Source organism: Zalophus californianus, chromosome 15 (genome assembly GCF_009762305.2).
Source record: "Zalophus californianus isolate mZalCal1 chromosome 15, mZalCal1.pri.v2, whole genome shotgun sequence".
Classification (NCBI taxonomy): Eukaryota; Metazoa; Chordata; class Mammalia; order Carnivora; family Otariidae; genus Zalophus; species Zalophus californianus.
Window position 1 is genome coordinate 62,206,214 of NC_045609.1, and position 27,048 is coordinate 62,233,261.

The 27,048-nt window shown below is 41.0% G+C and overlaps 1 protein-coding gene across 1 annotated transcript; it reads left to right on the forward strand.

Moving 5' to 3' along the window:
- Positions 1–13,433: 13,433 nt before the first annotated feature.
- Positions 13,434–26,948, forward strand: TAF5 (TATA-box binding protein associated factor 5). Its single transcript, XM_027596487.2, has 11 exons — positions 13,434–14,111; positions 15,869–16,106; positions 19,391–19,706; positions 20,483–20,646; positions 20,753–20,888; positions 21,707–21,827; positions 22,629–22,758; positions 24,505–24,669; positions 25,286–25,463; positions 25,636–25,813; positions 26,061–26,948. The coding sequence occupies exons 1-11, from the start codon at positions 13,550–13,552 to the stop codon at positions 26,276–26,278; spliced, it is 2,406 nt and encodes an 801-aa protein (XP_027452288.1). The 5' UTR covers positions 13,434–13,549; the 3' UTR covers positions 26,279–26,948.
- The last annotated feature ends 100 nt before the right edge of the window (positions 26,949–27,048 follow it).

The following is a 27,048-nucleotide window of genomic DNA, read 5'->3' on the forward strand; positions in this document are numbered from 1 at the left end:
TCTAAAGGGGCAAGAATTTCAACAAATGGCTCTTCCCCTAAGCAGCCTGAGGTGACCTCTGAAAATGGTTCACTATTCGCTTGACCCAGAAAACCCTATGAAATCATGTAAATCAAGAGGTTCAAATCTTCATGTTCACTTTAAGAACACATGTGAAAGGCCATCAAGGGTATGCATATCTGAAAAGCCACCAAGTATCGGAAAGATGTCACTTTACTGAAGCAGTGTGTGCCATTCCGTCACTACAATGGTGGAGCTGGTAGCTGTGCCCATGCCAAACAGTGGGGCTGGACACAGGGTCGGTGGCCCAAGAAAACTTTTACTGCACATGCTTAAAAATGCAGAGAGTAATGCAGAACTTAAGGGTTTAGATGTTGATTCTCTGGTCATTGAGCACATCCAGGTGAACAAAGTCCCCAAGATGCAGCGGAGAATGTACAGGGCTCATGGTCGGATTAACCCATACATGAGCTCTCCCTGCCACATTGAGATGATCCTTACAAAAAAAGCAGATTGTTCCTAAACCAGAAGAGGAGGTTGCACAGAAGAAAAAGCCCAGAAGAAACTGAAGAAATAAAAACTTATGGCCCGGGAGTAAATTCTGCAGAATAAATGCAAATAAAAAAATAAATAAAAAAAAGAATTTCAACAAATGGTGCTGGGATAACTGGATATCCACATGCAAAAGAATGAAGTTGGACCTCTACCTCTTACCATCTACAAAAATTAGCTTAAATGGATCACAGACTTAAATGTAATAGCTGAAAAAAAGTGAGAGTACATTAGCAAACATGAAAATAGAACATTATGGTTATGAAAAATGATTGCATTATTTTTTCTTTTCAAAAATTATCTTCAAAGACATGGCAGTTATAAAAAGAGGTCATAAAAATGGTATAATAGGAATAATTCCTGAATAATAATAAGCTTTCATGTAAAATGACACTGGACCCAAGAAAGAGAGACTAATAAGATAAAGCACAGTTTTTCTGATATGCTTTCATGAACCCCCAGATACATGTCTGGTGCACATCATCATCATGTGCAAGGAATGTTAGATAGCCCCTTCCTGCCCTTAAAAAATAAAAAAAAGAGGCGCCTGGGTGGCTCAGTTGTTGAGCGTCTGCCTTCGGCTCAGGTCATGATCCCAGGGTCCTGGGTTTGAGCCCCACATCTGGCTCCCTGCTTGGCAGGAGGCCTGCTTCTCTCATTTCCACTGCCTGCTTGTATTCCCTCTCTTGCTGTGCCTCTGTCAAATAAATAAATAAAATCTTAAAAAAATAATTAAAGAGTTTTTGTATGTGTACTAATGAAATGTCTCCATTGATAGTTCTGAGACCCAAATCATTTTTTTTAAGATTTTATTTATTCATTTGGGACAGAGAGATACAGAGAGAGAGTGCATAAACAGGGGGAGAGGCAGAGGGAGAGGGAGAAGCAAACTCCCTGCCGAGCAGGGAGCCCCATGTGGGGCTCGATCCCAGGACCCAGAGATCATGACCCAAGATGAAGATGGTTAAGCATCTGCTTAACCATCTGAGCCACCCAGAAAGCCCTGAAATATTTTTTTTAAGAGGGAGTGGGGGAGGAGCAGAGGGAGAGAAAGAATCTTAAGCGGGCTCCACAGGGCTTGTTCTCATGACCTTGAGATCATGACCTGAGCCAAAATCAAGAGTCGCATGCTTTACTGGCTTGAGCCACCCAGGCACTCTGAAATCTTTTAAAGTATATACAGCAAAATTTTGTCACTTGGGGTGGGGGTATGGATATATTGATAGGCCCTAAGTGTTGGTTTAGCTTAATTCAGACAAGATATTCTGCACAATGAGGCAACCCATGTCTTCTTGGTTGAGACTACTATCAGGAGTGCCCACAGAGTTAAGAAAAGGAACCAGCCAGTGGCAAACCACTGGAAGACATTGAAACAGAGCAACAATCTCCCTAAGATCAGTTTGGGTCCACAGAGGTAGAGGACCGTTTAGCCAATAGTTAAAAAATGAATACTTTTGCATATCCTGTATAAGTCATTCAAGCAACAATTTCTCAGGTCTGAGAGTTTGCTGTTTTTGTTTCGTAATTCCCCTGTGAGAAATATGATGCTGTTCTACTGGAAATACTGGAATTCTGAGACAAACCCTCTACTAGGTGGGAGTCAGAAAAGGCCAAAGCCATGTCTGAAAGGAGGCTATGAGCTTTTCAAGTCAAGTCCTACAAATGCTCAAGGTGGCAGAAGGCCTTACAATTTGGAGTATAGTGGTCATGTCCTACAGGATATTCATACAGGAGGGGATAAAGCATCAGCCAACCACACACCCCAAGAAGCACAAGCTCCCACAGGAGAGATGGGTCAGGAATCCAGTGTTGTAAAAATGGATCATACTCATCTTGTTCCACGAAGAACAGCATATTTGGACAGGGAGAGAGGGACAGGGCAAAGAAGAGAAAGAGAGACAGCGATGTAAGTACCCAGTCTGCAACTATCACTGGACATAGGCACTTGCTGAGTATCATGAACAAGAAGATGCATATTCATAAGTCAAGGCCTGACCCAGACACAAGAGCTGGAGGAGTGGGGAAATAAATATTCATAAAATAAAAAAGGGCACCTGGGTGGCTCAGTTGGTTAAGCGACTGCCTTCAGCTCAGGTCACGATCCTGGAGTCCCTGGATCGAGTCCCGCATCGGGCTCCCTGCTGAGCAGGGAGTCTGCTTCTCCCTCTGACCCTCCCCCCTCTCATGTGGCCTCTCTCTCTCTCATTCTCTCTCTTTCAAATGAATAAATAAATAAATCTTTAAAAACATGTGATAGTCATTTAAATGCCCTCAAAATGGGTGAGATTACCCATTCTCTTCATTAGGAGGGGTTCATTTGGCCTGACTGAAGACCAGTGGCTGCCTGATGTCTGTTGCCTGTTCCACAAGTCACACCATGTCTTATTACACTGAATAGACCAAACAATGCAGTCTATTATAACTACAGATTATTGAAAATTTAGAGAATTTACTAGAGGAGGCAGCAATAGCACCTGGAAAAAAGTTGACTATCTGGAGAAAAGAGGAAACCAAATAGTGGATCTGAGAGCACTAAACAGGAAACCAATAGCCTAGAACAGATATCGGCAAATTTTTTCTGGAAAGTTCCGTATACTGAAATATGTTTGGCTTCGTGGGCCATTTAGCCTCTGTTGCAGCCACTCAACTCTGCTGCTATTGCACAGAAACAGCCATAGATAATATATAAATAACTCCAACTTTGTGCCAATAAAACTTTATTTATAAAGAAAGGCAGCAGGCCAAGTTTGGCCCACTAACTCTAATTTGCTGACCCCAGCCGCAGATCAACTAATATCCTGGCATTAGAGGTGAACTACCACACCAGTCGCTCATCAAACCTGTGGAGGGCGCCTGAGTGGCTCAGTCGTTAAGCGTCTGCCTTCGGCTCAGGTCATGGTCTCAGGGTCCTGGGATCGAGTCCCACATCGGGCTCCCTGTTCTGTGGGAAGCCTGCTTCTCCCTCTCCCACTCCCCCTGCTTGTGTTCCTGCTCTCGCTGTCTCTGTCAAATAAATAAATAAAATCTTAAAAAAAAAAAACAAAAAAGGAGACAGAAGGTGTAATGGGAATTAACTGTAAGAAGATGGAGGTGGAGGGGAAAAGCTGCCTTAGGCCAAGTGTGCAGCAGATGAATGGGAGTTGAAGTTGGAGATATAGGCTTCAGGTTAGGCAGGAGATGAACCAAGGGGAAGAATTTACATATTATGATAACTGAGGTGGGAAGGCACTGAGGGGTTATAGGCCATGTAAAATTTTAAAGATTTTATTTTTTAATTTTTTAAATGTAATCTTCACCACCATTGTGGGACTTGAACTCAGGACCCTACGTTCAAGTGTTGCATGTTCTACAGACTGAGCCAGCCAGGGACACCAGGTATGTAAAATTTTAAATAAATTTCTATTTCAAAAGGTCACTGTGGGGCCTCTGGGTGGCTCAGTCGTTAAGCGTCTGCCTTCGGCTCAGATCATGATTCCAGGGTCCTGGGATCAAGCCCCACATCAGGCTCCCTGCTCGGCGGGAAGCCTGCTTCTCCCTCTCCCACTCCCCCTGCTTGTGTTCCCTCTCTCGCTGTGTCTCTCTCTGTCAAATAAATAAATAAAATCTTAAAAAAAAAAGGTCACTGTGGCTACTAGGTGAAAAAATGGGATGTGGTAGGTTGAAAAGGCCCCCCCTCCAAAGGATATCCACATCAAAATTGCATTCTGTGAATGCTCTTATTTACAAAGAGGACCTTTGCAGATGCAACTAAAATAAGGATCTTTTTTTTAGTTAATTAATTAATTAATTAATTTGAGAGACAGTGAGAGAGAGAAAGAGAAAGAGAGAGAGCACGAGCCAGGAGAGGGACAGAGAAGCAGACTCCCCATGGAGCGGGGAGCCCTACGTGGAACTTGATCCAAGGACTCTGGGATCATGACCTGAGCCAAAGGCAGATGCTTAACCGACTGAACCATCTAGGGACCCTTAAAATAAGGATCTTGAGATAAGGAGAGAATCCTGGATTACTGAGGTGGGCCCTAAACCCAAGGACAAGTGTTCTCATAAGAAAAAGGCAGAGGGTAGGGTGCCTGGCTAGTGCAGTTAGTTAAGTGTCTGACTCATGGTTTCAGCTCAGGTCATGATCGCAGGATCTTGGGATTGAGCTCTGTGTCAGACTCCACACTCAGTGTGGAGTCTGCTTGAGATTTTCTCTTCCTCTCCTTCTGCCCCTACTGCTCATGCAGTCTTTCTTTCTAAAATAAATAAAATCTTTAAAATAAAAAAATATATATAAAAGAAAAAGACACAGACACACAAAGAAGGTGGTGTGAAGATAGAGAGTGGATTGGTGTGGTCACAAGCCAAGGCACACCAAAGAATGCCAGCAACCACGAGAAGGTAGAAGACGCAAGGATTGCATTCACTCCCTAGAGCCTTGAGAGGGAACGCTGCCCTTCTGACAACTTGATTTCAGATTTCTGGCTTCTAGAACTGTAAGAGAATACATTTCTGTTGTTTAAAGCCACCAATTTTGTGATAATTTGTTACAGCAGCTTCAGGAAACGAGTACATGGGGTAAGAAAAGAAGTAAGGAGACCCTTTAGGAGGGCGCCTGGGTGGCTCAGTTGGTTAAGCAACTGCCTTCGGCTCGGGTCATGATCCTGGAGTCCCGGGATCGAGTCCTGCATCGGGCTCCCTGCTCGGCGGGGAGTCTGCTTCTCCCTCTGACCCTCCTCCCTCTCGTGCTCTCTATCTCTCATTCTCTCTCTCTCAATTAAATAAATAAAATCTTTAAAAAAAAAAAAAAAGGAGACCCTTTAGGAGCCTAAATAATCCAGATGACTGATGCTCATAGTTTGGTCTAGGATGATGGCAGTGAAGAGGGAGACAGGTTGTCAGAATAGAGGGCTGTTTTAAACTAGGACTTGGAACAGACTGGACATGAGCTAATGAGGCCTTGGTTTCTGGCTTAAGAATTGAGGATGATGGCATTGCTAATTACTGAGACAGGGAAGGAACCAGTGTGAGTTCACTTTGGATGTATTGTGTTTAAGATGCTGGAGAATTGGGGCGCCTGGGTGGCTCAGTCATTAATCGTCTGCCTTCGGCTCAGGTCATGATCCCAGGGTCCTGGGATCAAGCCCTGCATCGGGCTCCCTGCTCGGCGGGAAGCCTGCTTCTCCCTCTTCCACTCCCTCTGCTTGTGTTCCCTCTCTCACTGTGTGTGTCTCTCTCTCTGTCAAATAAATAAATAAAATCTTAAAAAAAAAAAAGATGCTGGAGAATCATCAAGAGGAAATGTAGAGGGGTGCCTAGGTGGCTCAGTCAGTTGAGCATCTGACTCTTGAGTTTGGCTCAGGTCATGATCTCAGGGTCTTGGGATGGAGCCCCATATCAGGCTCTACTCTCAGCATGAGATCTGCTTGAGATTCTCTCTCTCCCTCTTCCCTTCCCTCCCCCTGTGCGCCCTCTCTCAAATAAATAAATAAATCTTAAAAAAAAAAAAGGCCTGGTATCACACTGCCATATTCTATAGTGGACATCCTTGCATATGCACACCAGATGATTATTTCCATAATTCTAGCAGTGGAACTGGTGAGTCAGAAGGTATAAACATTTACATTTTGGTCACACTTGTGGTTATTATTTTATTTTAAGCCATGGTAAACAATGAAACATAAGGATGCTATGAAAATAAGTCCTCTTATTGCTGGTGACAGTTTAATTAGTACAACTTTAAACAAAGCAACTTATTAACATATATCAAGAGATTGAAAAATGTTTATACCTTTTACCTTTTGGCAATCCTACTCTGGGAATCTCTACCTAAGGAAATAAATAAATGAAAAAGTAGAATTTAGCATTGTTTATGGTATGACTGGGGCATAACTTAAATATTCTTCATTAAATAAGTCATGAAAAATGACAGTCTCCATTAAAATACTATACAGTCATTAAAACAATGGTTATGAAGACTGTAATAACATGATAGAAATATGTATCTCTCTCTATATAATTACAATTGTATAAAAAGAAACACAAGGATATCCATGTTATGTTAGAGTATTGGGCTTAATGTGGCTTTTCTTTGTCATCCTTTCTGTAATGTGGATGATTTTTGTAGAAAAAATGATACTTGTTAAAGGTTGGGATACAGACATTATCAAAGAAAGAAAAGTCAGGTAGAAACAAGCTTTCATGGAGATAGACATGTTGATGCTAAACTTCATATGAAAAAATAAACATGCCAGAATAGTCAGGAAAAGACTAGAAAAGCTACAAGGATGGACAAGCTCTACAATATCAAGCACAATATAAACCCTTTCTAATGAAAACATTGCATTACTAACTACTACATGAATAAATAAACCTGGAATAGAATAGAAAATCTGGAAATAGATGCAAGTCCATATAGAACCTCAGTATATGATAAAAAATGGCATCTCAAATCACTGGGGCGAAGTGAGACTTTTTCATGAAGGTGCTTAGGAAAATTGGTTAGTCATTTTATGATGAAAGAGTTAAAATAGGTCTGGTTGCTTAATCTCTCCTGTCTTCATGGGAACCTAGAACCATGACTGACCCTTGGTCAGCCTCTGGGAATATGGCCCTCAGAATATTTTTGTGTACGTGTATGTCAGTGATTGATGATTTTGCTGTGTACACCTGAAGCAATGGACTGTGCTGTCCCAGCTTGTCAGATTACTTTACACAAACATTGAGACTGATGATTTGCATGCATTTGATTTCACTGTTGGGGTCCTGAATGTGGGTTGCCAGGGCTGGTTGTGCATTAGGATAGGCCTCTCATATGACTAGCCTTCCCACAAATGCCTTAGATCCCAAAACTCAAAGATTCCTTGGGCAGAAGCATATCACATTTGTCTTTGTAATTTGACGGCAGAAAGAAAGCATGTCTATGTGGGCTTGGATGGGAAAGATGTAAAAGCCTGTGTTTGGCCTCTCTGGACTCCGCCAATGTATATCTTCCTGCTCCTTTGCTCTGCATCCTTTGCTGTAATCAACTCTAGCCTTCAGTATAGCCTGCAATTAAGTCTTATGAATGCTTTTAGCGAATTGCCAAACTTGAGAAGACTGTGGTATTTTTGTTTAAAGATTTTAAGTAATCTCTACACCCCCCAACATGGGGCTCGAACTCACAACCCCGAGATCAAGAGTCACATGCTTAACAACTGAGGCAGCCAGGCACTCCAGTTGTGGGATTTTCCTTCCTTCCTTCCTTCCTTCCTTCCTTCCTTCCTTCCTTCCTTCCTTCCTTCCTCCCTCCCTCCCTCCCTCCCTCCCTCTCTCCCTCCTTCCTTCCTTCCTTCCTTCCTTCCTTCCCTTCCTTCCCTTCCTTCCTTCCATCCTTCCTTCCCTTCCTTCCCTTCCTTCCCTTCCTTCCTTCCATCTGTCCTTTTTTTTTTTATTAAAGATTTTATTTATTTGTCAGAGAGAGAAAGAGAGAGAGCACAAGCAGGGGGAGTGGCAGGCAGAGGGAGAGGGAGAAGAGGCTCCCTGCTGAGCAAGGACCCCCCAACATGGGGCTCAGATCCCAGGACCCTGGGATCATGACCTGAGCCAAAGGCAGATGCTCAACTGACTGAGCCACCCAGGCATCCCTTTTTTTTTCCCTTAAAGATTTTATTTATTCAGTTGTGGGATTTCTGAAACACTTTTGAAAAAAAAATAGATTCATACCTCACCTCATATACAAGATTCAGTCCCAAACCAATTAGAGAGCTCATTGGAAACTATACAAGCTCCAGAGTAAAACATGGGTGAATTCCTCTTTAGGTGAAAGGAAAATCTTTCTATGGTTCCAAATCCAGATGCAATAAAATAGAAGTTGGTAACTCTGACTTCATAAAACACACTTCTGGGGGCACCTGGGTGGCACAGTTGGTTAAGTGTCCTACTCTTGTTTCAGCTCAGGTTGTGATCTCAGGGTCATGAGATGGAGACCCATGTCAGGCTCTATGCTGAGCATGGAGTCGGCTTCAGATTCTCTCTTCCTCTCCTTCCGCCCCTCCTGCTCGTGCTCTTTCTCTCTCACTCAAATATATGAATAAATCTTAACAAAAAAACACTTCTGCAAGCCCCCAAAATATAAACAATATGAAAAGACAATGGCCAAACCAGGAGAAAGTATTTGCAACACATATCTCAGATAAAGAACTAATATGCTAAACAGATAAAAAACTCAAAAAAATTAGAGGAAAAAGATAAAACTTAGTCCCCCACAGTAATATAAAAACAGCTCCAAAATATGAAAAGATGTTCAAGCTCTCTAATGATAAGACAAAATATAAACTAAAATACATATCGACTAAGGTGGCTGAGATTACTGGGTCTGGTCAAGATAATTAGTGCTTCACTCTGTATTTCCCACTCAATACAGGTAAAAACTCTGGACAGAATACATGGAACAGCTATCTACAGACTCTAGAATGCAAATGGCAAGAGGCAGGTTGGGGAAGGCAACTGGAACTCAAAACTACAACTGACCCATCACCGCATTTCCCATTTTGTTTTCCCTCTGGTATCTCCTGGCCCGGACTCAAACACAAGCTGAAACACAAAACTGTGTACCAGGTGTGGTCAGAGAGAACTCCAAGAGAAATCCTCTCTCATGGTTTGAGAAACAGCAAAGGGGGCCTCTGTAGGTCATAAACTGTGATGGAAATCCAACGTTTGTTGTTTTTCCATTCTTTCTCACACCAGTCCATTGGCACATCCATAGTGGCAATGGAGGGGGGGATGGTAGTGGAGGCCAGGCAGGCATCTAAAACTCTGAGGGGAGAACTCTGATCCCAAGAGCAAGGGGGGATCCCCACTACTGTTTTCACTGTATATCCTTTTGCTTCTTGGTTCCACAGCAGTTGCATTTTCAGGGAGTACACAACAGAGTGAGAAAACTAAAGCCCACTCCCTTTTCTAGCTAGAGGACCAGAAAGGAAAGTATTGGGGAGATTAAGATCAATAAAATGGTCCCATAAAGTTGGGTTTATCCTCAAGCTGCATATACATGATCTGAGCCTAATCAATGTTCCATAGGTTTTAAGAACTGAGATACAAGGTATGCCACTGCCCAGAAATGTCCTTAATTTGATAAAGGGCATTTATAAAAATCCCACAGCGAACATCATACTTAATAATAAAAAACTAAGTATTTTCTCCCTAAGACAAGGAATGAAGTATGTCCACTTTCACCTCACCACTCATATTCAACACCATATTGCAAATCCTAGCTAATGCAATAAGACAAGAAAAAGAAATAAAAGGCACACGATTGGAAAGGACATAATGAAACTGTTTGTGACATAGTAATAAATATACATTTAGTCTCTGTGCCCCTTCCCTCTAGCATATGACTCTTAAAACCTATGGAATCTCTGAAGTAATAAGGGTCTTTTTATATGCTAATGAGATGATTGGTGGCTGAGGACACCTGGATAGTCTCAGGATGAGGTCTGGAACCAACCATGTGATTCGAGGGTTGGAACATTCAGCCTCATCCCCCTGGTGTGAGTTTAAATTTAGGAACCAAACAAGATGGTAAATTCACACTGGTGGCTGGCTCCCCTATCACACCCAACCTGAGATGGCACCAAAATCGACAGATCTGTAAAAACTGTGAAAATCCTGAGGGTATGTGTGTGTGCACATGTGTGCACATGTGAGTTGGCAAACAGAGAGTGATAGAGCCCAGACAGTGACACTACAGACTTTCCTCCTTTTGGTGCATCCTTCACGTTTTCCCAATGCTGGGCTTCTGCCTCTCCCTCTGCATATACCTATTAGCCAAGGAGCTGATACCTTCAGTGAAATACAAATTCATAGAGAAAAGTAATGAGTTACAGGAGGGATGAGATAACAGATTAAATGCATCAGACGAAAAGATAATTTAAATAAATATACATCCTTAAAAAGAAAAGAGTTCATATTGGTTATATCATGGGTCCTTGATTTGGGCACTACTGACATTTTGGGCCAGACAGTTCTATGCTGTGGTGGGACGGGGCTGTCCTGTGCATTGTGGTAAGTTTAGGAGCATCCCTGGCTTCTACCAGTTGGATTCCAGAAGCACCACCCTGAGATGTAAAAACCGAAAGTGTCTCCAGATACTGCCAAATGTCCCCAGGGGGGACAAAATCTCCCAACTGGGTTGAAGCAGGATAATAAATCATGAAGAACCAATTCAACATACTATGGAAAATATAATGGTTGAAGTAAATAACTTAATAAATGGGTTATATAACAATAGGGATCTAGGCTGAGAATGAATGATTTCACTGAAAAATCAAGTAGAGGAACCCTTCTAGAAGGTATTAGGAAGGGATAAACATGAAAATATGAAAGCAGACCTAGAAGATAGAAGTGTAAGTATCAATATCTGTTTACAAGAATACAAGAAGAGGGGTACCTGCCTGGCTCAGTCTGTTAAGCATCTGTGTTCGGCTCAGGTCATGATCCCAGGGTCCTGTGATTGAGTCCTGCATGGAGCTCCCTGCTCAGTGGGGAGTCTGCTTCTCCCTCTCCCCATCTCCCCTGCTCGCGCGCTCTCTCTCAAATAAATAAATAAAAATCTTTTTAAAAAAACCAAGAATATAAGAAGGGGAAAAATAGAAGGGAGAAAATATTTGTAGATATAATGCTTCTAAGTTCCCAGAATTAAAAAAAAAAAAACTCAGATTGAATGGGTGCATAAAGGGCCAATCAGGATAGACATGAAAAATCTAATCCTAGATACATTAGAGTAAAATGAAAGAACACTGAAGAGAAAGAGAAACATCCAGAGAGAAACAGTAGCTCTCCTGTAAAGGAAAAAGGTACAGATTGATACCTGACTTCTTAAAACACACTAAGAAGAGAGTAGGAGAATGGGAGTAGGGATTAGAAAGGAAGGGGAAAAGAGAAACAAAAATTAGAAGTAGGCCTTGCAGTTACTCAGTATACTTATCTCTTCTGTGGTATAACAGGAAAACCACTCTACTTGTCTGAGGTACCAACCCAGACATTTTGGAACTTAAGAAACAAAGGCAGGTGAAAGGTGGACCCTACAGAGGGAAAGGGGGTGGCTGTACTTTTGTGAGTCCCAGTATGTGGGCTTCAGCTGTAGAGGTAAACCCAGTTCCTAGGATCTGATTCTTGAGACTAATATATGCATCAGAATGTTAATATACTATTTGTAAAGGCGTAAAACCACCTTCCAGGGAATAGTACACATGCCTGAGCTTGTTATTCATGGCTTCTCTCATCTAAGTGCTCAATTCTTTACCAATTATCAAGTTATTTAGTAAATACTGAATCAGAAAAATTAGTTCAATGATCCTAAGGAAAAGGACAAATTCTCCCCACCTCATAAGTGTGCACATGAGATTCAGGTTCTCTCTCTATTGATCAGTGCTGGGTAAATGCTAAGCAAGTCTTCTTAAAAGAAACAAACAAACAAACAAACAAAGGCGCCTGGCTGGCTTAGTTGATGGGAGTATGCAACTCTTGATCTTGGGGTTGAGTCCCCACATTAGGTGTAGAGATTACTTAAAAAAATAAAATAAAATCTAAAAAAAAAATGCTAACCAGTTCTTAGTCATCTCCCACTACCCCCTACTCCCACCAGGTTTCCATAATCTTATTTATTTAAAAAAGTTTTTTTAAGATTTTTAAAATTTATTTATTTGACAGAGACATGGTGAGAGAGGGAACACAAGCAGGGGGGAGTGGGGGAGGGAGAAGCAGGCCTCCCACGGAGCAGGGAGCCCAATGCGGGGCTCGATCCCAGCACCCTGGGATCATGACCTGAGCCGAAGGCAGATGCTTAACCACTGAGCCACCCAGGCGCCCCCATAATCTTACTTTAGATATCCAGTTAGATTAGCTTCATATTCCCATCTTGAGATCACCCTGAACATCATAACTGGACTCTAGCAAACATTTACAGAACAGCTTTTATGGTGAAGGAAAAATAACCAACAGCTATTTATTACGTGTTAGGTATCATATATACATTATCTCATTTAATCCTTACACAACTCTGTGAGGTAGGTACTATTATTAACCCTATTTTAGAAATTGGGAAACTTGAGTTAAGTAACTTGATCCAGGTCATTCAGCTACTCAACAAGGTTGAAAGAAACTAGTAGGACTTAAAAACCAACAACAGGAATAACTGTGCTAGATCTTCCCAACTCCCCAGGCTCACTTTTCTTGTCTGCACCCATCCCCAGAATTTTGAGATTCAAATGAAATAAAATATCAGCAAGGTTTTATAACCTATGAAGCATATTCCAAAATGGCACATACTATTTATAAAAATATACAATTAAAATGCAGTTTATTTGTAATAAAGGATAACATTGCACGAATACAGAATGTACACATTTCACAATGACAAAATTTAGGTATTTAAAAACTTTTTATTGAATTATAACATACATACTGTAAAGTTCACAAAACTTAAGTGTGTAGCTTAATTTTTACAAAGGTAAAAACTGCAAAAAAATAAAAAGTCATCACCACCCAGATGAAAATATAAAACATTACCAGTATCTCAGAAGCCTCCTTCTGGCTGTGGGATATGCTTTTGAGTTAGAGACCTGGATTCGAATTTTGACACTTTCACTTTCTTCTTGCGTGACTTTGGCAAGTTGTTTAACCTCTTTGGGTTTCGGTTGAGCCACCTGTAAAGAGAGGATAATACTGCCTTATAAGACTGGTGAATTAAAGGAGGTCATAACATGTAAAATGTCTCTCACGGTGCCTAAAAATAGCGGGTCTTCAGTGAACGGCAATTATTACAGTCAAATGTTACAGGCGGTCGCCACCTCCCACTTCCTGCCTTTCTGTCACTCACTTTTGAAACTTGCTCTTGCTCCTATTCTTTTTCTCCTCCTTTCTCGCCCCTCCTACTGCCGTACATTGCCTTCCCAAGGTGTCGTAAAACGCTCCTCCCCGCCCTCCATGTGGCGAAAACGCAATCACGCTTGACGGCGCGAGGTGGCTCAGCCGCAAGATGGCGGCGCTGGCGGAGGAGCAGACGGAGGTGGCGGTCAAGTTAGAGCCGGAGGGACCGCCGACGCTGCTACCTCCGCAGGCGGGGGACGGCGCTGGCGAGGGTGGCGGCGGCACTACCAACAACGGCCCCAACGGCGGCGGCGGGAACGTTGCGACGGCGTCGTCGTCGGCCGGCGGGGATGGTGGGACCCCCAAACCCTCGGCGGCTGTCTCCGCCGTTGCTCCGGCGGGGGCGGCCCCGGTGCCCGCCGCTGCTCCGGAGGCCGGCGTTCCCCACGACCGACAGACTCTGCTGGCCGTGCTGCAGTTCCTGCGGCAGAGCAACCTCCGCGAGGCCGAAGAGGCGCTGCGCCGTGAGGCCCGGCTGCTGGAGGAGGCAGTGGCGGGCACCGGAGCTCCGGGAGAGGCGGACGGCGCCGGTACAGAGGCGGCTAGCGCGCTTCTCAGCCGGGTCACAGCCTCGGCCCCCGGCCCCGCGGCCCCTGACCCTCCGGGCACCGGCGCTTCGGGGGCCGCCGCCGTCTCGGGCTTAGCGACAGGTCCTGCGGCTCCGGGGAAAGGTGAGCCGCGGAGTCCCGGGGAGGCAGGGCAGTAAGGGGAGCAAGCCGGGAAGGCAGAGGCTGGCAGGCCTGCACCTCTGCGGGCTTGTTTTGAATTTCCTGGGCCCGCCTCTAGGGCCACATGCCCGCCCCTTTCTCTAGTGCGCCGGCTGCGCAGTCAAACCCTCTTCCAAGCTGTCAGTTCCAGTGAGAGGCTGAGGAGAGCTGTTGAGCAGAGGGTGGGCGCCGAGAGGCGGGGACCTTCAGGCTTTTGGTCCCTTTCTTCTTTCTTGGGTTCTTGAGCCTTGGCAGGTCTGCATTAACACTAACAATATTTATACAGTCTGCTACTTCAGACTTAGTGAATCAGATCATGTAGAGGTGGAGTCTAGGAATCTCCATTTTTGAATATATGCTTCCAAGTGGTATTGATGTATGGCAAAGGTTGAGAATCATTCATTTAGGAATAGACTTTGGGACAGACCTGGGTTCAGACTCTGTCTCTGTTGGTTTTACTTGTGTGATGCTAATTCTTCCTGAGAGCAAGAGTTCCCCCCCTCTATTAAATGGATTATTGTGAGGCTCAGATATAATATATATAAAATGCCTGGTACTGATAAATTTATGCCTAGCACCTAACACTTAACACCTGAGACCTCCTTCCCCAGCCTTTTCCTAGCAACTGTAATTGCAAAGTCCATGCAGTAAAATTCATACACAATATGAGGTCTCAAAGTTGATCCTGAGCTGATAATAAACGTTTATTGAATTAAATTGTCTAGTGCAGAGCCTCTAGCCAAATTAATCTGTATTTATGAGACCTAATCTTTGCAGCATTGCCAGAAGTGAAGTATGAATATGTAGCATTGTATCCCACAAATAGAAATATGCAAAAATATGACTGAGAGGAATCTTTTCTGAATGCTGAACTTTGTGAATGAACTATAAGATGGATGAATTATGTTGGTTATTTTTCTGTAATCTCTCCTCTCTTCAGAAACTTGACCTATCATAACTCAGAAACCAGTAAGAAGGAAAAGAGGGCCATGAGAGTAACCAAAAGAACTTAAAACATTTGTGCAGTGAAGAGCACAGCAGTATTATAATTGCAACTTAAAATTTTCCAACAATCAAACTGATTAGATTGACAGGTTATCATTGTTTGGTATTGCAATATTACAAATAAATACTCATGTTTTCTGCTTTGGAATGATGTTTTTGGAAATTATTTTAAGCATATAAATTGAGTTATCTTTTGGAAACAAATAAGGCTCGGCCTTCCCACCCTTAAAATGCTTGCATTTTATAAGGAGTGAGATAGATGTACACATATCCTACAGGATAGGATGTGTTATAGGAAAGTTGCAAAATATTTAGGTAGCTCAGAGAGCTGGGAATCTTACTTCAGCGCTTGGCTTGGTGGTGGTGGGTGCCATTTACATTGAGCCTTGACAAGATTAATATAGTTGTTTGATTTGCACATATCCCGTTTTATGAATTTTGTCTTTGAGGTAGCTGCGGGAAAAATATTGAACCTTTTTGTTACTGATTTGAAAATTTTATTTTAAGATATGGACAAGCTGAAGGAGTTTGGGATAGGTGACTGAAACAAAATGAAAATCCCATTGAAAGATTGTATGATTGTGTTGGGGAAGAGACTTTGAGAGGAGCGGGACAAACATCTGAGAACAGTTTACCTCTGGACCTTAGCAAAGCAGCCTTAGTCACTTGGTATGTATCAGTCATTTTTTGAAGGTTGTTCTTCATTTTTTAAACAGTTGGAAGTGTAGCTGTAGAAGACCAGCCGGATGTCAGTGCTGTGCTGTCAGCCTACAACCAACAAGGGGACCCCACAATGTATGAAGAATACTATAGTGGACTGAAACACTTCATTGAATGTTCCTTGGACTGCCATCGGGCAGAGTTATCCCAACTCTTTTATCCTCTGTTTGTACACATGTATTTGGAACTAGTCTACAATCAACATGAGAATGAAGCAAAATCATTTTTTGAGAAGTATGTGAATTTTATATATATTATATATATAGCACATATATATAATGTATATACACATTTGTAACCACACAAATGTAAGATTGTAACTGAAAAAGTATTTCATGAAGGAGAGGTACCTGGTGCTAGGAGAACCTAAAAAGAGGGAGTTTGATCTAGTTGGAGAAGTCAGGGAAGCCTCCCAGAGGAAGTGATGCTTGAGGTAAGATCAGAAGGTTGGGTAGGAGGTAACCAGATGAAGAGAAGAGGGAAAAGCATGTGTGACACCTCTGGTGGGAGGGATCATGGTAGGTACAGAGATGAAAGAAGGCCAGTGTGGCTGGAGCAGAGTACAGGGTCGAAGCTGGGCTGGAACAGTCAGGTTCTTGGGTCATGTTGAGGGTCTTTGTTTATCATGAGACCAGTAGTGGGTTGTATTGGGTAGTATTAGATTTGGCTGAGATTCCCTGAAAACTCCAATAAACAAAAGTTTATTTTTTGTTTTTATCCTAAGAGCAGTAGGAAGCTGTGTTAGGATTAAATTAGACTGAGAGTGACTGAAAACCCAAACAATAGAGGCTTAAATCTGATAAAAGTTTATTTCTCTCTCATAAAGGTTAGGCAGTCCAGGACTGGTATAGAGTCTTTGATTACCAGGGACCTAGGCTCTCTCCATCTTGATGCTCTTCCATCCTTGTCATGCAGCTTCGTCCTATGGCATGAGATGGCTCTTTGGCTCTGTGCAGTCACATCAGTGTTATAGTCAGCTGGGAGGGCATACATCCTTCCTCAAAGGTGCACACACCTCTTCCTTTTTTTATGTCATTAGGCAACGGCTACAATTACCTACAAGGGAGGTAGGAAGTGTGGCCTTTGCCTAGGTGTTTATGTGCTCAGCTAATATTCAGATAGTCTGTTGTGAAGGAAGAAAGAACAAATGGATGTTTGGGGACAATGAGGTGTCTCTGCTACAGAAGCCATTGAAGGACCATGTCATTATTAGATTTGCATTAAAAAAATTTTTTTTAAAGTGATCTCTTCACTCAGCGTGGGACTGGAACTCACAACCCCGAGATCAACAGTTGCACGCTCTACCACCTGAGCCAGCCAGGCGTCCCGATTTGCATTTTGAAAGGGCCTTTATGCAGTTGGGAAAATAGATGGTGGTGAGGGGGAACAGAGTGACTTTAGAGTGACCAGTTTGGGAGGTTATTGTAGTGGTTCTCAACTGGGGGTAATATAATATTATTCCTGCTTCCCCTTGGCTATTTGAAAATGCGTGGAGGTGTTTTGGTTGTCATAATGACTAGGGTGGGGAAGAGCAGGTGGCTTAGGGATGCCAAATGTTCTAATATGTGTGGGTAGTGCCACTTAGCAAAGAATTGTTCTGCCCCAAAATGTTCTGTTGAGAAACACTAGACTAGGGTACAGTAGTGTTTGTGAAGGTAAGTAGACATATTGGTGAGGCAGTTGGTGATGGATTGGATATGGAAGTGAGGGAGATGAAGGTATTATTGATAACCCCTAGGTTTCTGGCTCCCCCATTGGGATGGGGGAGTGCCTTTCACTAAGATAGAAAATCCTGAAAGAGGACCTGGTTTGTCAGGTTGTGGAGTAATCCTGACTTCGGATTTGAATATGCCTTTGACTCATTTAAGAGATACCAAGTTGATAGATGAATGATATATAAGGCTCTGGAGCTCTGAGGAGATGTAGGGACTGGAGCCATAAATTGGAGTTGTGTGTAATATTGATGGATATGGATGAGATTGTCTGGGGTGGGGGTGGGGGTTATGAAATAAGTCAATGAGAGGGCTAGACCTGGGCCTTGAGGAACGCCAACATTTGGAGTAGAAGAGATAGAAAAAGAGTAGAAGAGATGGCCAAGTAGAAGAGGTATGTAAGGAGAGGTCAGAGAAGTAGGAAGAAAATCAGGAGGGTATTGAGTTATAGAAGCCAAAGAAAGGAGAGTTAAAAAGGAGGCGGTACTTAACAGTTTGAATGAGAGCATTTTAGTACAAGCAATAGACCCAAAAGCTGGCATTTGTCAGGTAACACAAGTAGTGGTAATACAGGAATAATAGAACTCGGGACACTTAGCTTCTATGCCATTATATCCATTCATTATTGTATGATATCTAATAGAAGGTCTATAAAGCAAATGTTCTGTAGCTCAGCATTTTTGAAAAAATTAACAAAGGCTGATGATGACAGAACTTCTACTCTAACCTAATTTTTCTTATAGTATTGTCATCAAAAAATCTCTTTCTCTCCCAGTCTCATGGGATAGCCATCTCTTCACATAGGAAGCTAGAATATCCTGGGGGACTCTGTCTCCTTGTTATGGGCAATCTCAGCCCTTGCCCAGACACCATGCTCAGATGAGGTTATGGGCAGTGACTGATGTGAACACCAGGATGCTGAGATTTCTAATTTCACTGAAATCTTAGACAGAAACAAATCTTGATGAGTCATAAAAGGGTAACACGGGTAACAGTTTAGGCATCTATTGGCTGTGTATCAGAGCTAGAGCCTAGTATCTTATGTTTAGTCATTGTTCTCTAAATGTTTTTGCATTGTTTGCTGCTCTTAGTGAGTGCCAAATATATGATCTTTAATTTTACTTTATCAGGAAAATTAAGATTTATAGAAACAAAAGTACATTTAAATTTACTAATTGTCACCAAGGCTGAAAGCTTTACTTAAATTACCTTTGGTAATGGTGAGTAAATGGAAGTGTTCATTCTTTGGTATCAACATTTGTTTGTCCTTTAGTCATATTATTTTACTGATGTTTAATAAATATGTCTGGTATTAAGAATATAAGAAGTCATTGAAAATGGTGGGTTTTATGAGAATGCCATGTATTGATTATTGTTAAGAGGCTGAGTGATAGGTTCATTGAGTTAATTATACTAGTTTCTACTTTTGTATATGTTTGAAACTTTCCATAATAAAAAGTTTTTAAAAGTGGGTTTTGAGAGAACATAAAATTTAGTAAAGCAGAAATTCTAATTCAAATGTCTACCAGTGGTGGATATCTTTCATTCACTTATGGTATTTATTTCAAATTCTCTTAAAATGTTAATGATACATTTCATTAGAGAATTAAATTTTTAAATTTCAGGATGAATTCAGAAACTGAATTGTAATCATTTTGAAATGAATTACTTCTGATCCTGTAGCTTAGTCCAGGATTATTCAGACTGCTACGTTGAAAATATTCTGGGATGTTTATAAATATATGGGGGAGAGCAGATCCCTTAATGATTACATTGAAAAATGACTTTTTAAAATCACTGAAACAGGTTCCATGGAGATCAGGAATGTTATTACCAGGATGACCTACGAGTATTATCTAGTCTTACCAAAAAGGAACACATGAAAGGGAATGAGACCATGTTGGATTTTCGAACAAGTAAATTTGTTCTGCGTATTTCCCGTGACTCGTACCAACTCTTGAAGAGGCATCTTCAGGAGAAACAGAACAATCAGATATGGAACATAGTTCAGGAGCACCTCTACATTGACATCTTTGATGGGATGCCGCGTAGTAAGCAACAGATAGATGCGATGGTGGGAAGTTTGGCAGGAGAGGCTAAACGAGAGGCAAACAAATCAAAGGTATGGGAATAAACCTAAGAACTATATAATGCAGATTATGAAAAACTGTAGCATTTCCATCTACATAATTTACACATTTTTCTTATAGCTAGTTTGGGAATAACTGTACCCTGTATACTAAGTTTCATGTTCTAAGGATGATGTGTAAATTAGTGAGAATTTGGGAATGGTTGCATTTAACAGAACCCTGACTACAGTGACTGAAACAGATAAGGGATTTTGCATACATATATAATGAATTGCAAAGGAAAGCCCTCTTGCTCTGGCATAAGGGCTCCACAATGCCATCAAGGGGCCTGGCTCCTTCTAGTTTCTCCTCCATCATCTTTAGAATGTGGCTTTCTTCTTTGTGCTCCCAAATGGCTGTTGTAGCTCCAGCATTGCACCTGCATTCCAGGAAGGCAGAAGGGGGAGGACAAAAGGCATATCCCCGCTAAATCTCTTTCTTATCAGGAAAACAGTATTTTTTTCCTAAAACCCTACCCAGTATATTTGTGTGTACATCTGTTGGCCAGAATGACATTATATGGCTAGTCCCAGCTGCAAGGGAGTCTGGGAATAGAAATAATTTAACTGAGCATATTGCTGCTCCAGCAAAATCAGGGTTCTGTTAGTAAGGAAGAAGGGGAGATTGGCTATTGGGTAGACAAGTACAGAATCTGCTTCAGGGTATAAATTACTATATTGTAATTGTGAGTCATCCTATCAAGATATGAAAAGGATGTATTGATGAATGAAATATTAATTTTGAAATTGTTGACTCTTTTGACTTGTAGGTATTTTTTGGTTTATTAAAAGAGCCAGAAATTGAGGTGCCTTTGGATGATGAAGATGAAGAAGGAGAAAATGAAGAAGGAAAACCTAAAAAGAAGAAGCCTAAAAAAGATAGCATTGGATCCAAAAGCAAAAAACAAGATCCCAACGCTCCACCTCAAAACAGGTGAGGAAAAAACTTCAGGAACATGTGTGGAGGTTTAGGATGAACTATTATTATAGAGAATTCAGTTTCTTAATAGACTGATTTTCAGTCTGTTTTTCTTTCACAGAATCCCTCTTCCAGAGTTGAAAGATTCAGATAAGTTGGATAAGATAATGAATATGAAAGAAACCACCAAACGAGTACGCCTTGGGCCAGACTGTTTACCCTCCATTTGTTTCTATACATTCCTCAATGCTTACCAGGTTGGTAAGATAATTGTGCAATTTCTGCCTGGAGAGTCATGTAAAATGGTGACTTAACACTAAAAGAAACTTAGATGTGTTAACTAAGATGGAGTTTTCTTTTTTAAACTCTTGATGTAAATATAGCTTGAAGATAGAAGTTAGGAAAGGATAATTGGAATTTGGAATAGATAGAAGGCAGTGTTGAAAAGATCTTTAGCAACTTGCAGGTGCCAGAATGTTGCTTATGTGTGTCCCTTGTTTTACTGATCAGAATTCCGGTAGCCTTTGAGGAGGAGGAAACTGTAGTTTATTTCTATTGAACTTGGCTTAAGTACTTATATGAACTTAATACCTTTTATTAAGGATTCTATATGTCTTTATAGATTGTAATTAGCTGCTGAGGATATATTTACTAAAGCACAAAAATGATTAACATTCTCTTCATATCGTGTGCTTTAAATTTGGAGGGTAAAAGGGGTGAATGGTGTTCTCAAAGTAAATACTTTCGGGGCATCTGGGTGGCTCAGTTGGTTAAGCAACTGCCTTCAGCTTGGGTCATGATCCTGGAGTCCTGGGATTGAGTCCTGCATTGGCCTCCCTGCTCAGCGGGGAGTCTGCTTCTCCCTCGGACCCTCCCCCCTCTCATGTGCTCTCTCTCTCTCAAATAAATAAATAAAATCTTTAAAAAAAAAATAAATACTTTCAAACAGTGGATTTCATAGGAAAATGAAATCTTTTCTATGAGGAAAAGAGTTATCATTATATAGTTTCTAAGATGTAATTTCCCCCCCAAGACCGTATTGTGTAGTACAAAGTTCTTATTTTTTTATTGGCAGGGCCTCACTGCAGTGGATGTCACTGATGATTCTAGTTTGATTGCTGGAGGTTTTGCAGATTCAACTGTTAGAGTGTGGTCTGTGACACCCAAAAAGCTTCGTAGTGTTAAACAAGCAGCAGGTAACTGAGATGACCTGTTAAGATGTGAACTCGCCCTTGGTTTACATCGATCTGGATTCCATGGAGTATACATAAGACATTGTGATCTCAGCAGAATTTCACTTGATTTTACTTTAACTCAAAATGCTAACATTCCCAAGAGAGAAGTGCATTGGAGTGGCAATCAGGAGACTGGGGCGCTATACTGGTTTAACTTTTCTGGGCCTCAGTTTTCTCATCTGTAGAATGAGGGGATTGGGTTAGAAAACTCTGTAAGGTTAAAAATCTAATTTTATGACTGTGAATTTTTAAAAATGGCTTTAAAGTAAATAGTGGGAGAGTACATTGTTTTAGCTCTAAAAATGGCTTAAAAAGAACTAATTTTAGGATTTCACTTTAAAGAAAGTTTCTTACTAAATGTGTTATTTAAACAAGCTAATGTATTTTCAAAAAATTTTTAGTATTTCCATAGTTTTCATTTGTGTAAAACATGATATAGTGAGTTGCTTTGAGTTTTAATCATAGTTCCGACACTGAGCAGCTATGTGCACTCTGGCAAATTGTTAATTATTCTGAACCTCAGTTTCCTCTTCTGTAGACTGGGATGGTTAGAGGCATCGGCACTGTGGGTGGTATGTAGGGCTGTTCAGACGAGATTGGGCACATTCAGGGTGGTATCGCCGTAGACTGCTATGTAGGACTGTTCACATGGTAGTTCTTCTTCTGAGCCATGATGTGATTGCCTTGAAATATTCTAATGAATGTACTTTTTTTTAAAAAATGAATTTATTTTAAAAAGTCAATATTTTTGGACCATTTTAGATCTTAGCCTCATAGACAAAGAATCAGATGATGTCTTAGAAAGAATAATGGATGAGAAAACAGCAAGTGAGTTGAAGATTTTGTATGGTCACAGTGGGCCTGTCTATGGAGCCAGCTTCAGTCCGGATAGGTAACATTCAATGAAAAATTAAATACTGCTGCATTATATTGAGATTATATATAAGTTAACTACTGGAAAGATGTTGGGAAAAATTGTTAGAAAAATCTCATGGATGCCTCTTATGCATTATCTTTTAGAATCTTGCCATCTGCTAATTCATGTTGGGGTACTGGTGTACAAGATAGCAACTTAATATATACCCAAATTTATAGAATCAAGATGCACAGCTTCAGGGTTTGTTGGTTTTAAAAATTAGCTTTAGTTTTTGTATAACCCTGATAGGGGCTGAATTGCTTCTTTGGGTTCCTGCCTTGGGTTTGGGGCTACTGCTGTATTCCATCATCTCCAAATTCAGAACAGATTCCTGATATTAAAGGCATGTTAGCTGTCAACTGAAGATTTTGTGTAATCAAAAGAATTAAGAGGATACTGAAAAGGGAATTTGAAACCCACAAATAGGTATTTGCTTATTTTTCATGATCTCTAACATTCTGTAGAAATTGGAGGGAATTTTATATTCATAATAACCATTTGTATCTTATGTGGATAATAGCTTTCAATCCATTAACATTTTCATCTTTCTGAAATCTTGAGAGTGAAAGGTTTAGCCAGATGATACATTTTTACTTGAGGGAAACCTCTAATTTCAATGAAAACCGTAATAGTTTGAGTGGTTCAGCTTTTGTGCTTATCCCTGAAAAAGGTAAAATATTACTTACATGTCTATAGTGGGTTTTTTTTTGGTCAAAAAGACATTTCCTGGGCGCCTGGGTGGCTCAGTTGGTTAAGTGACTGCCTTTGGCTCAGGTCATGATCCTGGAGTCCCGGGATCGAGTCCCACATCAGGCTCCCTGCTCAGCAGGGAGTCTGCTTCTCCCTCTGACCCTCTTCCCTCTCGTGCTCTCTCTCTCTCAAATAAATAAAATCTTTAAAAAAAAAAAAAAGACATTTCCTTTTAAATGCTTATGCAAGGGGCACCTGGGTGGCTCAGTCGTTGGGCATCTACCTTTGGCTGAGGTCATGATCCCAGGGTCCTGGGATCGAGCCCCACATCGGGCTCCCTGCTCCGCGGGAAGCCTGCCTCTCCCTCTCCCACCCCCCCCTGCTTGTGTTCCCTCTTTCGCTGTGTCTCTCTCTGTCAAATAAATAAATAAAAAATCTTAAAAAAAAAATGCTTATGCAAGTCAGAGAGGAAAAGAGCCATCTCCATTTTAAAGTAAAAAAATTGTTGAGTTTTAAGTGATACATCACATTTCTTAGTTTTTCTCAGTTGACCTTTTTGACAACTTTTTGTTGGTACCCTTTGGTATAATTTTTTATAAAAAGTGTGATTTTTCCAATATACTTTTAAAAATATCTAACCTTGGTGTGCCTGGGTGGCTCAGTTGGTTGAGTGTCTGCCTTCAGCTCAGATCATGATCCCAAGGTCCTGGGATGGAGCCTGCTTCTCCCTCTCCCCCTGCCTCTGCCTACCTCTCCCCCTGCTTGTGCGCGCTCTAATAGATAAAATCTTAAAAAAAACAAAACCAAAAACTAACCTCATTTAGTAGGTGTTCAGTAGATGTAGAGTGTTAGAGCTAACATTAGTTTGGTTAGTACTTTCAACTTCTGTTGCCTACTGTGAATTCCACGTATAACGTAAAAGATGTAGCATGTCAAGTTCGCTATATTTATCATACTCAAATGTACAGAGAAACCGGACAGGTCTAACTAAGTTATTCTGGGAATCAAATATATGGCATTCTCTTCTCTCAGGAACTACTTGCTTTCCTCTTCAGAGGATGGAACTGTTAGATTGTGGAGTCTTCAAACATTTACTTGCTTGGTCGGATATAAAGGACACAACTACCCAGTATGGGACACCCAGTTTTCTCCATATGGATATTATTTTGTGTCAGGGGGCCACGATCGAGTAGCTCGGTAAGAACATTGTGATCTAACGACTGGCAGAATGGTTTCTTTTTGGGGAATTACAAGCTCCAGCCAAACTCATTTCACTTCTCTTATTTGGGATCAACTTTTTGAGAACGTCAGCATTTATAGCTCCATATTTGTAAATGAATTTGGGGAGTATTACTATGTCTGCAATTATGTCCATATCAAGAGTCCTCCTTTTACTCCCTCAAGTTATTTAACATGCTCCCAGCCCCTCCCACCAGCTAGATTTTCACTACCACTATTAAGCACTGCTGGTGTTTTCCTGTGATCTCCTTAAAAGTTCAGGATGAGGTAACTCAGGTTAGAAACCAATTTTGTGGTGGCCAAAACTAGCGAAAAATACTTTTCTATGGGTTAGACTAGGAATTGGGGTAGGAAAGGCGGGCACACAGAACTAGAGAATTAAAAAAACTTGTACTAGATTAACTTAGTTTTCCTTAAGAATGTTACTTTGTCTCAATCATTCCATTTTCTTTCCCTCAGGTAGCCAGTGAAGGGGGGACCTGTTTGGAGCTAACGTTTCACATGGGTGTTTCTGTATTTATTTTAGAATTTTGGCGGTTAACTATTACATTGTTTTCATTGCCTTTTTTAAAAGGCTCTGGGCTACAGACCACTATCAGCCTTTAAGGATATTTGCTGGCCATCTCGCTGATGTGAATTGTACCAGATTCCATCCAAATTCTAATTATGTTGCTACGGGCTCTGCAGACAGAACTGTGCGGCTCTGGGATGTCCTGAATGGGAACTGTGTAAGAATATTCACTGGACACAAGGTATTTTATACCTTATTATGGCACACAAGGTTGCTTGAGATAAAAATATTTTAAAAATTAACCAGTAACACATTTTAAAAGAAATGATTCATTCCACTAAGCTTTAAAATTCTAGCTTTCTCTTTATTAGATATTTTTAATCCACTTTTCTTTCCATGGACTTCTTTTCTAGGGACCAATTCATTCCTTGACATTTTCTCCCAATGGGAGATTCCTGGCTACAGGAGCAACGGATGGCAGAGTACTCCTTTGGGATATTGGACATGGTTTGATGGTTGGAGAATTAAAAGGCCACACTGATACAGTCTGTTCACTTAGGTTTAGTAGAGATGGTGAAATTTTGGCATCAGGTAAATGACTAGAAATGGCTTTGTGATAAAGGGTAAATGATACGTTAAAATGAAACATTTAGTGTTGACTGTGTTAGGTTTTGCTTCTCTTAGCCATGATTCCAGAGTATCCCAACGTGTGTTGCCTTCTCAGGTTAAACTGCTTGATTTTTTCACGAGAAAGTTAATATATGAAATAGATCTGACAAGAGGTCAGAATCTAAATATGGTAGATGCTACTAAATGGTTTCCTTTGACTTCCCCTTAGGTTCAATGGATAATACAGTCCGGTTGTGGGATGCTGTCAAAGCATTTGAAGATTTAGAGACTGATGATTTTACTACAGCCACTGGGCATATAAATTTACCTGAGAATTCACAGGAGTTATTGTTGGGAACATATATGACCAAATCAACGCCAGTTGTACACCTCCATTTTACGCGAAGAAACTTGGTTCTAGCTGCAGGAGCTTATAGTCCGCAATAAACCGGTATTAAAGACCTTTTGGAAGCTACTGTTTGAAAAAGGGAGACTAAAAGCAAATACCTCAGTGATTAATATTTAAGCTACAAAGAATGTTTTGTCTATATGGATCTGGAAGGATGCTGCTTGGAAAATCTGAACAGGACAGTTCCACGTTTCTATAGCAACCACATTTAACTAATTTCCGTTAGTTGAATAAGAGGTATTATGTTCGTGGAGGGACATTTATGGTGCTCTGGATTGTGTGGAAACTATGCATTTTCTGTTCAAATGCTATTTTAATTTATTATGTTTAGAAAAAAAATCAATTGACTCAATCCATCCTGCTTCAAGATTCAAATCGAGTAATATAATACCATCTTGAATTTTAGCTGAAGAATTCTATGAGCATGTGTTTCTGCTGTAAAAATGTGGTTACTGTATAGCACTCAAGTACTATGTTAAATGATCCACTAACATTTTTGCTTGGCCCATGACTAGTGGAATGTTACTGGGTAGGGTTAACTACAATTTCTTTCTAAGAACTAGATGAAGTACAACCATCCACTGACATCTGAATTTATACCTGTTGGATTCTGAGTGCACCCAACACTCTATAAGCCAGGTGAAGAAAATTTAGCTTCCATGTTCTACTTCAGCTAAAATAGCTACATACAACCTAGTACACTTGAAGTCAGACAGACATTTCAGTTGCTTACCTCCAGTACTGAGCCTTGCTTTGGGAAACTAAAAGATTTAGACCAAGTCACTGCCAGTTTTTTGCCTTCGTTGCA

Excerpts from the sequence above, each read along its gene's own strand:
- TAF5 (XM_027596487.2), top strand. The coding sequence starts at position 13,550 with ATGGCGGCGCTGGCGGAGGAGCAGACGGAGGTGGCGGTCAAGTTAGAG. Across the intron at positions 14,112-15,868 it reads TCCTGCGGCTCCGGGGAAAG|TTGGAAGTGTAGCTGTAGAA; the intron begins GTGAGCCGCGGA and ends TTTTTTAAACAG. Across the intron at positions 19,707-20,482 it reads GAGAGGCAAACAAATCAAAG|GTATTTTTTGGTTTATTAAA; the intron begins GTATGGGAATAA and ends TTTGACTTGTAG.